This window comes from Globicephala melas, chromosome 6 (assembly GCF_963455315.2).
Source record: "Globicephala melas chromosome 6, mGloMel1.2, whole genome shotgun sequence".
NCBI classification, from domain to species: domain Eukaryota; kingdom Metazoa; phylum Chordata; class Mammalia; order Artiodactyla; family Delphinidae; genus Globicephala; species Globicephala melas.
This window is the reverse complement of record NC_083319.1, coordinates 20,023,087-20,035,920: the sequence shown is the minus strand read 5'-3', so window position 1 is coordinate 20,035,920 and position 12,834 is coordinate 20,023,087. Positions and strand designations below refer to the sequence as shown.

General features: G+C 47.0%; 1 protein-coding gene across 4 annotated transcripts in view; it reads left to right on the top strand.

Annotated features, from left to right (window-relative positions):
- Positions 1 to 11,116, top strand: part of COL27A1 (collagen type XXVII alpha 1 chain) — a 144,592-nt gene extending 133,476 nt beyond the window's left edge. For all 4 annotated transcript variants that reach the window (XM_060300574.1, XM_030858908.2, XM_070045693.1 and 1 more), the window contains exons 58-61: positions 444 to 612; positions 1,627 to 1,736; positions 8,096 to 8,314; positions 9,134 to 11,116. In XM_060300574.1, coding sequence (XP_060156557.1) covers positions 444 to 612; positions 1,627 to 1,736; positions 8,096 to 8,314; positions 9,134 to 9,280 — 645 coding nt within the window. In that variant the 3' untranslated portion in view covers positions 9,281 to 11,116. The remainder of the gene's footprint in view (positions 1 to 443; positions 613 to 1,626; positions 1,737 to 8,095; positions 8,315 to 9,133) is intronic.
- Positions 11,117 to 12,834: the final 1,718 nt, after the last annotated feature.

Here is a 12,834-nt window from a genome sequence, read left to right as displayed (position 1 = left end):
GACATTTCCATTTGTGCCCTGAGCAGCATGCTGGGGAGAGGTGATGCCGAGGTGACTCTCTCAGGGCTCATGACCCAGGGGGAAGGACAGATGGAAAGGCCCGTTATCTTCCTTCCATTCTGGGGGTCAGTGGAAAGTCCTTCACCAACCCCTTCCCGAGGGATTTGACTTGACTCCTCGCTCACGGGGACCTTGCTGTTCTGCACAGGAACCAGGCTGACCCTCTACTCCTCTCAAGCCTCCAGGCCCTCCTGGCAGATCTGCCCCCACCTGTCCCTGGTCCCCAGTCTCTTTATTTGTTCAGTGGAGGGAGACCCAAGTGTGCCCCCTGCTGGGAACTCAGATGTCTCCTCAGTAGCAAGAACCTGGGGCTGTGGAGGCTCGGACCTCCGGCCAGACCAGGACCTCAAGAGGCCGATGGCCACCCTCTCTCCCCACGACAGGGTTACAGCCATCCGGACCGGCTGGTGCTGGACCAGGGAGGGGAGATCTTTAAAACCTTACACTACCTCAGCAGCCTCATCCAGAGCATTAAGACGCCCCTGGGCACCAAAGAGAACCCCGCCCGGGTCTGCCGGGACCTCATGGACTGTGAACAGAAGATGGTGGATGGTACGAGCGCCGGTGCGGTCTCAAGCGAGGGCTTCCTGCCCCAGGGGTGGGGCAGGGTGGGGCAGGGGGTTCCGGGAGGAGCCGGGGGGATGGTGCATTAGAGCCTCCACTCCACTGGGCCAAGTTTCTGTCCTTGGGGAGGCAGTCATTTATTCACTCAACAGACAGTCACGGAGCCCCACGATGTGCCAAGTGCTTGTGCTTCCTGGGGTGTGGGGATATAGTGGGAAACACAGAGGAGTGGTCCCACCCTTCCAGAGCCCACAGATCTGCAAGCTGTCCCATTTCCGTGCAATGGGACAAGAGCTGTGGCAGAAAAATCCCCCAGGGCCAGGAGGGGACCCCATCATAGCTTCCCTGCAGAGCCAGGATTCCCCCTTTCTGTCCGCACCTCATCCAAGTCTCTTCTCTCTCTGTGAGCTGATGTGGTGCTGTGGAAGGACCACAGTTTTAGAGGCAGAGAGACCGGAGTTTGAAGGTCAGCCCTGCCTCTGACCAGCTCTGTGAGCTGGGCAAGCCACCCTTCTCTCTGCTGAGCAAGAAGGTGGCCGGCTGTCCTACTCTTTCAGCTCTGGGGTCTTTGGCTCCCTTGGAAACCCAAAGGGGAAACCAAGTGCCGGCAGAAGTGCCTGGTTGATGGGGTAGAAGCCCTGACTCCCACCAAGCTCTAGGAGGATCCCTAGCCTTGGCGGCGAAACCGTTCAATTAAACGATCCCTAAATCCGTTGGGCAAGTGACTCAGCCTCTCTCAGCCTCAGTTGTCCCCTCTGTAAAATGGACGCTACCCAAGAGCGACATAGGCAAGGGCTCCACCACGTGGCCCCTCCGGGGCCTCTGCCCAGAGGGTTTCCTTCCATCTCTGCGGCTCATAGAATCCCTTTTCTGCTCACCCTCCCCGACCTCATGTCCAGCTGGGGCTCAGCGGGTCCCAGGGTGTGGGGTCCACCTGCAGAAGCAAGCCCCGGGTTCCTCCCCACATATACATATGCCACCCCCGTCCCCTGCTGCCTGCAGGTACCTACTGGGTGGATCCAAACCTTGGCTGCTCGTCCGACACCATCGAAGTCTCCTGCAACTTCACACATGGTGGACAGACGTGTCTCAAGCCCATCACAGCCTCCAAGGTACCCATCTGCTCCCCAGTCCCCACTGGATGGCCCTCTCTACACCCCCCTGCCCCCTGCCCTGGACCACAGCCCACCCAGGTTTGGGACTGAGCCTTGACTATCTTGCTACATGGCCTTGAGAAAGTCATCTCCTCTTTCTGAATCCCAGTTCCTCATCTGTACACTGGGGATGAATTGTTCAAAATCCATGGTTTCCAAACCCTTCTGAGTTATGTGATGCCAATGGTTCTTTCCTTAAATAGAACTTTCTGCCTAATATCTAAAATGGCGGAGTTAGCCAAGCTGGCCTGGCTTGGACAGCCGTGACCATCAGCACAAAATAAGTCAGTGCGATGCTCAGCTGGGATATGTGTTCCGGGGTTGTATACGCAAATACGTAACTCATGTTTGGTGCCCACTTAGCATGTGCCAGTCTCCGGGCTGAGAATTTTCTCTGTACCGTCACCCCCATTTCTATTAACGACAACCATAGAAAAACTAATTTGTGTGCAAATTAAGTCTAGTTTCAATAAATTTGATTATTTACATAAGTGCAGCAGGAAGAGTGATTGACAGCATAGGCTCCTTGCTGCTTTGCTGGAACCTTTCATAACGAGTCTCAGATTGAACTTTTAAAAGCCTCTCCAGGCCAGGAAGCCGAGGCAAGAACTTACCATCCTTTGCCTGGAATACTTATAGACTTGGGTGAATTCCTCTCTTATTAAAAGTCCTCACAATATCCTGAGATTCCTGTACCTGCCAGGAAGTGACCTTCCTTACTCACCTGGTAAGGCTGCTGGGAACCCTGTAATCAAGGTAACAGACTGATTTTTCTAAGGGGCTTTATTGGCTCCATAAAGTCAACCTTAGTTCCTTAAGTGATCTGGTCATATCTGAGTCTCTTTATGTCTCTCTCAAATATGACATTCCATTCATAGCCTTGGTGATAACCAGTATTTCCAATTGTGTCCTGTTACAAGGAGAATAGATTCTCACTGAACTTATGCAAATAATTATACTGCCATGAGAATACTCACCAAGAGCTTCTGAATTCTAGAAGGATCAGGTGGGAGAAACAGCAATTGTTTCATCTTTGTTCACAAAGGTGTACTTCACCAAATGGCTGTAATGCATTGCTAGCTTAAGAGAAAAGTTTTCCTTAAATGTGGAAACAGAGATTAAAAGAACTGCCAGTGTTTCCAAAAAAGCATAAAAAGTTATAATCATCCCCATCAGTTCGTTCAGTCCTATGTAATTGATCCTCGATCTTGATCTTTTGTTAGTTTCATGAATCCAGTTTTTCCTTAGAGTTCTATAAATTCTTACCCATTCAATGGTATGATTTAAAAGTTATCAGAAACCTGTACTTGTCAGAGTCCTTTCCATGAATCTCCTTGAAGATGAAGCACTTTTGCAAAGGAATAAAACAATAATTATAAATGATAAAAGAGGAAAACAATAATTATAAATGATAAAAGACTGACAAAAGAATGACATTTTAAAATGCCTATGGTTAAAGATCTGATGGGAGTTCATTATGATGCAGTTGACAAGGAAATTTGGTTATTTCTGTGACACACAACATTTTAAGTTGATAGCTGGGGTTATAGATGGATAACATAACATATCAGACTTTTAGGAATTTCATATTATTTCTGGAACACCATATTAATAACATATACCCATTCAAGGATATCCATAAAGAGAAGGTGTATTTCTTATTTGACAATGTTTCCCATGTGATTTAATACATCAAATAAGCCTAATTAGTTTAATGTTTCTCTTTTTATAAGGAAAGAGATGGATCTTTTGAGATGTTCCAACGATCCTCTGGAAAACCCCAGTTACTTCCAAGTCAAAAAGTCTTCATTTAGAACTTGATTTTGGGAAGTCTGTCAAAAATATCAAAGGTTTTGGACACTTGACTAAATAGAATCACAGATCATTATGAAAAAGTGCTTAATTATCTACTTAGCCAAAGTGACAAAAGATTTTAAAAGCAAATACAGATGGTTACATCGTTGTGAGAAAACTTAGCTCTTTTGATATTGAGAAGACTGTGTCTTCTAGGTAACTAAAGACCTCATTAAGGCAACATGAAGCACAGGAAATTATTTTGATAAAACACAAAATCTTTGCTTTCTAGCCAGATTACTTAAAAGGTAAAGAAAAACTTTACATAATCTCTTAACAGGAGCAGACCAGTGCTCCAAGAAAACTTTGTCCTTATAGCAGATGAAGAAAATTACATAAGCACATTATTGATATTAAAGCTTATGTAAAAAAAAAAACTCTAATAGTAACAGTCCAATTTTAGCCAACTTGACCACACAAGGTAAAATTCCTTTTCTCTCTCCTGACAATATGCTTAAACTACCTCCAAAATCTTCATTAGACAGTAGACAAAGTCAGCCATCATCCCAAGCTAATTTTCTTTTGTAATAGAGATAACATGGATTTATTTGACTAGTAAACCCTGTAAAGTTATTTATCTGCAGTATATTTAATGCTGATAACTATAAAGACATACCTATTTTAATTAAAACAAACTTAGACTGGCTTTTATTTACCAAAGATTATCCCAGATCATGTGAACTTGAAAAACATTTGGATTAGTTTCTATATTTCTGAGTTTTAGGAATACCTAATTCATAAGTGCTTTTTTTTTTTTTTTTTTTTTGGTACGCGGGCCTCGCACTGTTGTGGCCTCTCCCGTTGCGGAGCACAGGCTCCGGACGCGCAGGCCCAGCGGCCATGGCTCACGGGCCCAGCCGCTCCACGGCATGTGGGATCTTCCCGGACCGGGGCACGAACCCGTGTCCCCTGCATCGGCAGGCAGACTCTCAACCACTGCGCCACCAGGGAAACCCATAAGTGCTTATTTTTAAGCCGGTTAAACGGAGCTCTTTTACAAATTAACTTTGGCAATACCATTCAGAGGTAGAGAGAAAGAAAAAGTCACAAATACATCCAGAGACTTACATAAACACACAGAGACACTGAGATGCTATAGCTTCCACTCCAAAATTTTAGCCATGAATCAGGTACGACAATATAAAACTTACTAGTCTGTAAATAACGTTTGACTCCAAATTGTGTCTGACAGGCAGAACAAAGTTACCTGCTCCAGTGGCTAATGCTTTTTACTAGTATTTGTGGAGATGACTTTTAAGATGTGTATTTGTTCTGGACAAGTAATATTAAGGAGGCTGTGGACTAGCTTTTGAGTAAGAGAGCTTTTATAGCAGTTTGTATTTTAAGAGGCCTCTTCCCTCTCATTTTTTTTCTTCAGCCTCAGGCAATTGTGGGTAGAGTTTTAGTTACCTCCTGGGGTGTTTCCATTTCAAAGATTTAATCTTCAAGGGACAGAGAAAAAAATGTAAATTTTCTTCCAGGAGTTTTAGTGCCTTTTGTATGGTTTTGGCAGTTCCAATAAAATGTTGTAGTACCACCCTATAATTAGGGGAGTGTGCTCTAAAAATAATTCTCTGCCCATCAACAGGACTAGCATCTTGGCAGTCATGGTAACAAAAAAATAATAATAATAATTCTTTGGGTCAAATGGGGCCTCTTCAGAGTTGAAAATGAAGAGGGGTCATTTAGATCGCCACGACCATGGAAATGGTAAACCCACTGGACCGTGCCAATTTTGCGCAGCAGGAGATGGGCCTCATCTTAATGTTTTCCATTCACTGTGAGCCTTAGCAGTGATCACTGTGATGGAAGGATGCAACCATGCCAGGAGTAAACATCCAAAAAGAGTAAGGGCCCTGGTAGGATACCAGTGGCTCTAGGGGCCTTTGCCTTCCCTGATCCCTCTTCCTCATCCTAGATGCCTGGATGACCCCGTCAACTTTTCCCTCGGCAGCAGGGACGCCTTATAAGGTGTGTTTCTTAGTTCTGCCGAGGCGAAAGCCGAGGGGGCTGAGGAAACAAGCATATAGCCCAGATGGATCTTTAAGAAAACTATGGATTTTAGGGTCTTTGGAGGTACTGGCCAGTCGTTGAATTTTGGCAGCCTTGAGTAACGATTGAGAGCCTGTAACACACAAACAAACAAAAATACCAAAATAGCCAATTAGTTCCCCTCTCTCCTTCCTGCTACATAAAATATTTAAGAAAAATTTGAATTTCAGTTCAAGTATAGTTTTTTATCTCAGTTTCTACTTCCCGATTTTCTCCTGTTATCTTAAACTGACGTGTTGTTACTGGACAATTTTGGATGGCATCACTGTGAACCGTCTTCATAGCTCGCTGCTTTCCTTCCCAGGGTGTTCCAAGAGACCTCTCTGGGACTGAGGTCTGCTTCCACGAGCATGATACGCACGGGGTCTTTGGGAAAAGCCCTTAGGCCTCTAGTGTCATACCAGAGCCTTGGCTTGTTGGTATATCCCCAGGATGCTTCCATGGGGTTTTGCGTTTATCAAGGAGCTGGTGCACCTCCTCAGGGTTCTTAGGAGGTGCTGGCATCCGATTTTTAGGCCATTTATGTTTGCCCAATAATTTTTTTTAACATCTTTTTTGGAGTATAATTGCTTTACAATGGTGTGTTAGTTTCTGCTGTATAGCAAAGCGAATCAGTTATACATATACATGTATCCCCATATCTCCTCCCTCGTGTGTCACCCTACCACCCTCCCTATCCCACCCCTGTAGGTGGTCACTGCCCATTAATTTTTTTAGGAACATCACACCAGGGATGGGACCCATAATATCCCATTGGGTCAGGGATGAAGAATGACAGTAATGAGTGACGTTTTGACACAGAAACCATAGATCTCTTGTGCCTTCCTTCTGGAGGTCCACTGGTTTCCAGTTGCAAGGCTATTTCACTCTTCTGGATTACGACATGTGGTCCAGGCACAACCGCCAACTCAGTGGTCCTAGGTGGAGGTCTCCTGTCCTCACCTACAGGAATATTTCCCTCCTGCCTTCAGCCGAGAGCCTTTCCTTGGGCAGTGACTTAGCCTTGTGCTCCAGTCCACTTTCCTTAACTCTCCCCTTGCGTCATGGAGGATCCTTAATTAATCACATTAATAGTCAATTAAGGCCTTTATAATGAGTGGTCCCAGTGGCTAGTCAGAGCCTATGGCCTTGATCACACTGCTCTGGGGGGATCATTGGATTCTCATGGCAGCCATGACTTTTTGGATTGGATACCATAGCAATATGCAAAAGCACTTAGCAGTGAGACAGACCCCCAGCAAGCAGTGCTCCTTCTGCAGATGGTGATACCCACCTGAGTTAGGTGGTTACTAAGCAAGTTGCAGGTAAAGCGCATCCCATCCATTGATTGCAAGGGCGGTCGTGCAGTCCTGCCAACTACACCAATCGTTGTGTGCTGGTCTCAGCCTATAAATAACCAGTGCTGTGGCTGGACCAGCCCTCGCAGTTCTTATTACGATTGCAAGATGCCTTTCAGCAATAACCACCAGGAAACTTTGCAAAACTAAAGTTTTATTATTTACAGGACCTGCAAATTGCACAGCCCACCTGGGGCCACACTACGGGGTCATGGAGAGAGAGAGAGAGAGAGAGAGAGAGCGTGCGTGGGCCTGGGGTTCTGCTTTTATTGGGGTGGGGGGTGTTAGGGTTTTGCAGGCTCATTCTTTAGTGGTGAATTTAAAATATAAGGGCCAGAATTTAAAGCATGGGGAGAGAAAAAACAAGTAGCCCAAACGGTCAGTTATTGAAATCAATCCAGAGCTTTAAAACAAAGGCGCCTCAGTGCCTGGAGGTGGCCTGACTCTTTATCTGGTCCTGTGGCTGGCAAGGTATTTATTTGAGATAGTCTGTCTTTGAAGTGGATGCCTCTTTGAATGGATGCCTCAGCAATCAAAGCTTAAGTCAGGCACTTGCACCAGAAAAAAAGAGAAAACCCAACTGTCAGGACTTACCGTACAGCCACTTAAGCCCGAAACCCTGTCCTGTTGTTTGTTGTCAGGTCTGCCCTTTCCAGCTGCCTCACCCTACGCCGCCTGCAGCTTGGGACTTAGAAACGTGGGGAAAGCACTTCTCATTTCCACTGCCCACTAAGAGCCTCTCACTCTTGGGCAAGATCCTCTTCCTCTGTGAGCCTCGGTATCCCAGCTCAGCTCCAGAGACCCCTCCCATACGGTGCATCAGGACCCTCGCATTTCTGGCTGGAATCAGGCAGACCTCAGTTCTTTCCCTTCCTTGTTACTCCTTGGCCGTGGGACTGGCTCACACAGACCTCAGTTTTTCTGTCTTGCGAGTGAGTACAGCTCTGGGAGCATGGCTGGGAATTGCTTACCAGGAAAGGGCTTATCCCTGGACCTTCCAGAGGAAGGTAAGGAATTCTGAGAGCTGTGGGCAGCCCAGCCCCACCCTGCCTCACTGCCGCATCTCCTCCACAGGTGGAGTTTGCAATTAGCCGGGTCCAGATGAATTTCCTGCACCTGCTAAGCTCTGAGGTGACACAGCAAATCACCATCCACTGCCTTAACATGACCGTGTGGCAGGAGGGCACCAGGCAGACCCCAGCTAAGCAGGCTGTGCGCTTCCGGGCCTGGAACGGGCAGATCTTTGAAGCCGGGGGTCAGTTCAGGCCGGAAGTGTCAATGGATGGCTGCAAGGTAAGTCTTGGGGCCCCTTACAGGCCCCTCATGCATAGACAGGTAGGAAAACCTGTTCTTCTATGGTAACAATTTTATACTATAGTATATTAGTATGATACATATAATGTTTACCTTTGAGTTTTATAAAATTGCTTTTATTCACTTTTCTCCCTGGGAAACTTCTGAGGGAAGGTCTGGGCTGGTAAAAATTCTACCAGCCGGTAGATGCTGTGCTTACTTCCAAGGCTGCTTATAGAAGGATGCATCTGTACTCTTCCCTCTGCCCCTGCCCTGCCAGGCTAATTTCTTCTCTTAACATTCTGGTTGTCTTCAGAGGCCTAAAACAGGGTGGGTTGTAGGGGAAGAGGGAGACAGAAAGTCATTCAAAAAACCAGTTTCACAAAATTAGACAAAACCAGTAATGCACAGTGTTACTGAGGCTGAGGGGAAACCAACACTCTCACACAAAGCTATTTGGAAAAATTAAAACTAAATGGGTAGAGGCTTTCGGAACAGCAGCTACATGTATATTTCCAATATATATCCAAAGCCTTACAAGTGTACCTATCCTTTGATCCCGCAAATCTTACTTCGAGAATTTGTTCTAGGGAAATAATTAAGAATGTGCACAAAAGTTTAGCTACAGTGATACTCGTGACCGCTTTTCTTTTAAGAATCAAAATGGCGGAAGCAATCTAAATGGACACATACAGGTCACTGAAACAGTGAAATGCCACGTGGACATTAAAAATTGTGAAGAAAGATGAGGGAGAAACGCACTTGATATATGATGAGAACTATGATGGTATACATGTCCCCGTTTCCCTCTACCCGCAGGTCCAGGATGGCCGCTGGCATCAGACACTCTTCACCTTCCGGACCCAGGACCCCCAGCAGCTGCCCATTGTCAGCGTGGACAACCTCCCTCCTGCCTCATCAGGGAAGCAGTACCGCCTCGAAGTTGGACCTGCGTGCTTCCTCTGACCTCTGACCTCCTGACTCCTCTCGGCCTCGAGGGGGAGGGAAGAGGAGGGTACCTAGGGGCAGGTGGGCCCCTAGGAGAGGCAGCTCACCTGCCCAAGGATCCTTGAGCAGACCCCAGCTGTTGTCTGCCCAGTAGAAGAGGCTGAGGGGTAGCAGGGCACGGGGTATCCTTGGGAACGACTCATCCCAGCTCAGCCCCAAAGACCAACCAAAGAGCCAGACAGAGCAAGCCGGGTCCGCAACCCGCCTGAGCCCCGCGGCCTGTCTCCCAGCTCTGCGGCCACCCCCTTCCCTGCTCAGCTTCCTTCCCAAAGAGCCCCACGTTCCAGCCAGCTTGAGGGAAGGGGGCATCTCGTCAGCTGGCCCCTGCCAGGGAGCTTTGATGTGCAATATTAGAGAGGAGACATGAAAAAAGGAGAAAAGGAAAGAAAGAAGTATATATATTTTATTTAAACAAACGCAAAGAAGGTGCGTTACTATTTTTTTTTTTCACCTGGGAAAGAGGTGAGAAGGTGAGAGAGAGCAGCCAGGGGGTGGGAAGTGATGGATGCCGAGAGGGAGAGGTGAGATCCTCGGGGCTGGGGGTGCCCACGTCTGCTACCTCCCACTGTGAAATCGCTCGTAGTGTATGTGATTTTTTTAAGGAAAAAAAAAAACCTATTTAAGATTCTGAAGGTGCTACCAGTTTTGCCACAGACTTTGAAGAAACATTTGGATGTGGGGTATCATCCACGTTTTTCTCTCTCCTCCAAATGACAAAGTTTGGGGAATTCTTAAAATTTTCCTAGCATCACCCTTGTGCTCATTGCATAATCTGTTAAGGAGGGCGGGGGGAAGAAGGTAAAAGGAAAAAAAAAACAAAAAGCAAAGCATAAAAACAAAAAGAAAAAACAACCAGAAACAGAAGTAGAAAATATTTACCTTTTAACTTATGGACTTTGAAATGCTTGTCCTCTTAAGGCAGGGGGAGGCCTGAGGATGAAGGATTTTAGTTTGGCCTTCCTTGGTCCTGGAAGGAAGTTAGGCTTGTCTTGGAGGGTATGATCTAGACTGGAGAGTCCTGACCTTGCAGATTTGACCTTGAAGAAACCAATTAGGAGAACGGCACTGGGTCAGGGCTGGCCTTGGAGGTGGCATGTAAATATGGACCCATCTCATGATGAAGCCACAGACCATCCCCTAAGGTCCTCCCTTCCTGGAGCTTGTCCTTCCAAGATGCAGTCGTCACTCTTGCTTTTTCATCGTCGTTCAGTTCTGCAGAAACCCAGCGCCATTAGCTCCAAGTATAAATGTGGGCTGAGGAGAAAGGCTTATTACGGGAATCTCCGGGTTCAGCGTGGCAGGGCTCTTCAGGGCAATCTGAACTGTCTTGCCTCAGCGAACCAGTCAGCGTCCAGGCTGGATTTTGCAGTCATTTTAACTATGGAATTATTTTTGTAGAAGGGGAAATTTTATGTGAACGTCTATTTGTGTCTTTTTTTTTTTTCTAAAGTGTCTCTTTGGGAATTGCATTCGATTTTCATTATTTAATACCTCACTCTGGCCCACCCTCCCCTCCCCCCCACTTCCTGTCTCCCTCCCCCACCCCGCCCGCCTCCACGCTCCCTGGAAGTGTGTTTTTGTAGCAGCTCGGGCCTCATCTCAGTGCTCGGTCTCCCCAGCCGCCAGTCTCCACCTGGCCTCTGTCCTGGCGTCTGTCTTGTTCTTGGGTTTCTCTGCTGTCCTTGTTCATGTCTCTGTCCACGTGTCAATGTGTTAAAACCCAAGTGGGTTCCGTTTCTCCTTTTCCCTTCTGGATTTTAAATAAATATTTAAAACTGAGGCAATGGAATGACACATCTGTGGCCGTGTGCTTCTTTGAAAAGGCCGGAGGGAAGTTTCTGGCAGGGCTGAGGGGGTCAGGGGAAGAGGCTTAGAGGATGCCCTGTTTATGCTTCTCCCCCCGAAGGAGGGGGGAGGGAGAGATACAGCGCCTTGTGGGGGGGGGGCCTAAAAGTGAGAGAGTGGGTCCTGTAGGGTCCCATTGGCCGCTTAAGACATCAGAAGGGCCTTCTCTTGCAGTTCCGGAGGCTGGAAGTGTGCTGTAGGCCAGAAATCCAAATGTTGGCAGGGCCACGATCCCACCGAGGCCTCTAGGAGAGGTTCCTTACCCTGTCCTGAGGCGCCAGGCGGTCCCTGGCTAGCAGGGCAGCACCTCAGTCTCGGCCACTGTAGTCACATGACGCTCTCCCTGTGTGTCTCTAATCCCATCTATTTTTAAGGACACCAGTCCTATTGGATGAGGGCCCACCCTAATGACCTCATCTTAACTTGATTACATCTGCAGAGACCCTATTTCCAAATAAGGCTGCCTTCACAGGTAACGGGGAAGCATATCTTTTGGGGGGACACAATTCAACCAATAACACACAGGGAGGAGGTATACTGAGGTTAACAGGAGAGCCTATTTTTTTTTTTTTTAACTTGGTAAAATCCACATAACATAAAACTGACCGTTAACGACATTTAGTACCTTCGCGACGTTGGGCAACCATTACCACTGTCTACTTGCAGAACATTTTCATCATTTCAAAAGGAAACTCCATACCCGAGAAGCCATCGCTCCCGGTTTCCGCCTGCTCTTACCTCTGGAAAACCACTAACCTGCTTCCTGTCAATGGCTCTGCCTACTAAGGATATTTCATATAAATGGAATCACAATATATGACCTTTAGTGAATGACTGCTTTCATTTAGCATAATGTTTTCAAGGTTCATCGTTATAGCATGGATCAATACTGCATTCTTTTTTATGACTGAATAGTATTTCATTGTATGGGTAAACCAGATCTTGTTTATTCATTCTTCCATCGATGACATGTGGGTTGTTTCCATCTTTTGGTGATTAAGGATAGTGCTTCAACAGGAACAATTCTTACCCGTGAGATTCTTGAAAGAGGCCCCAACAATACCTGCTTTGGAAGAATTGAGTGAAAATCTGGGAGACAGAGTTAACCAGAGTTAGTGAATAAATATACAAGATAACTTTGCATTTCGGATAAACAAGAAATATGTTTTTAGCATAAGTATGTCCCGTTCAATATTTGGGACATACTTATACCTGCTGGACCTGAAACCCCTATTCCTGACTCTTGGTTCAGAGTACTTTCTTCCTTAGCTTGTTCCTCCTCCCCTGGGACACTGGAGAAATCAGAACTTTTCTGCCCTTCTCATCTAAGAGAAAGAAGAAATCACGAGCAGTTGCGCCACATTTTAAAAACGTGTTGTCGGGCCTCCCTGGTGGCGCAGTGGTTAAGAATCCACCTGCCAGTGCAGGGGACACGGGTTTGAGCCCTGATCTGGGAAGATCCCACATGCCGTGGAGCGACTAAGCCCGTGCGCCACAACTACTGAGCCTGTGCTCTAGAGCCCGCAAGCCACAACTACTGAAGCCCGCGCGCCTAGAGCCCGTGCTCCGCAGCAAGAGAAGCCACCGCAATGAGAAGCCCACACACCACAACGAAGAGTAGCCCCTGCTTGCCGCAACTAGAGAAAGCCCGTGCGCAGCAACGAAGA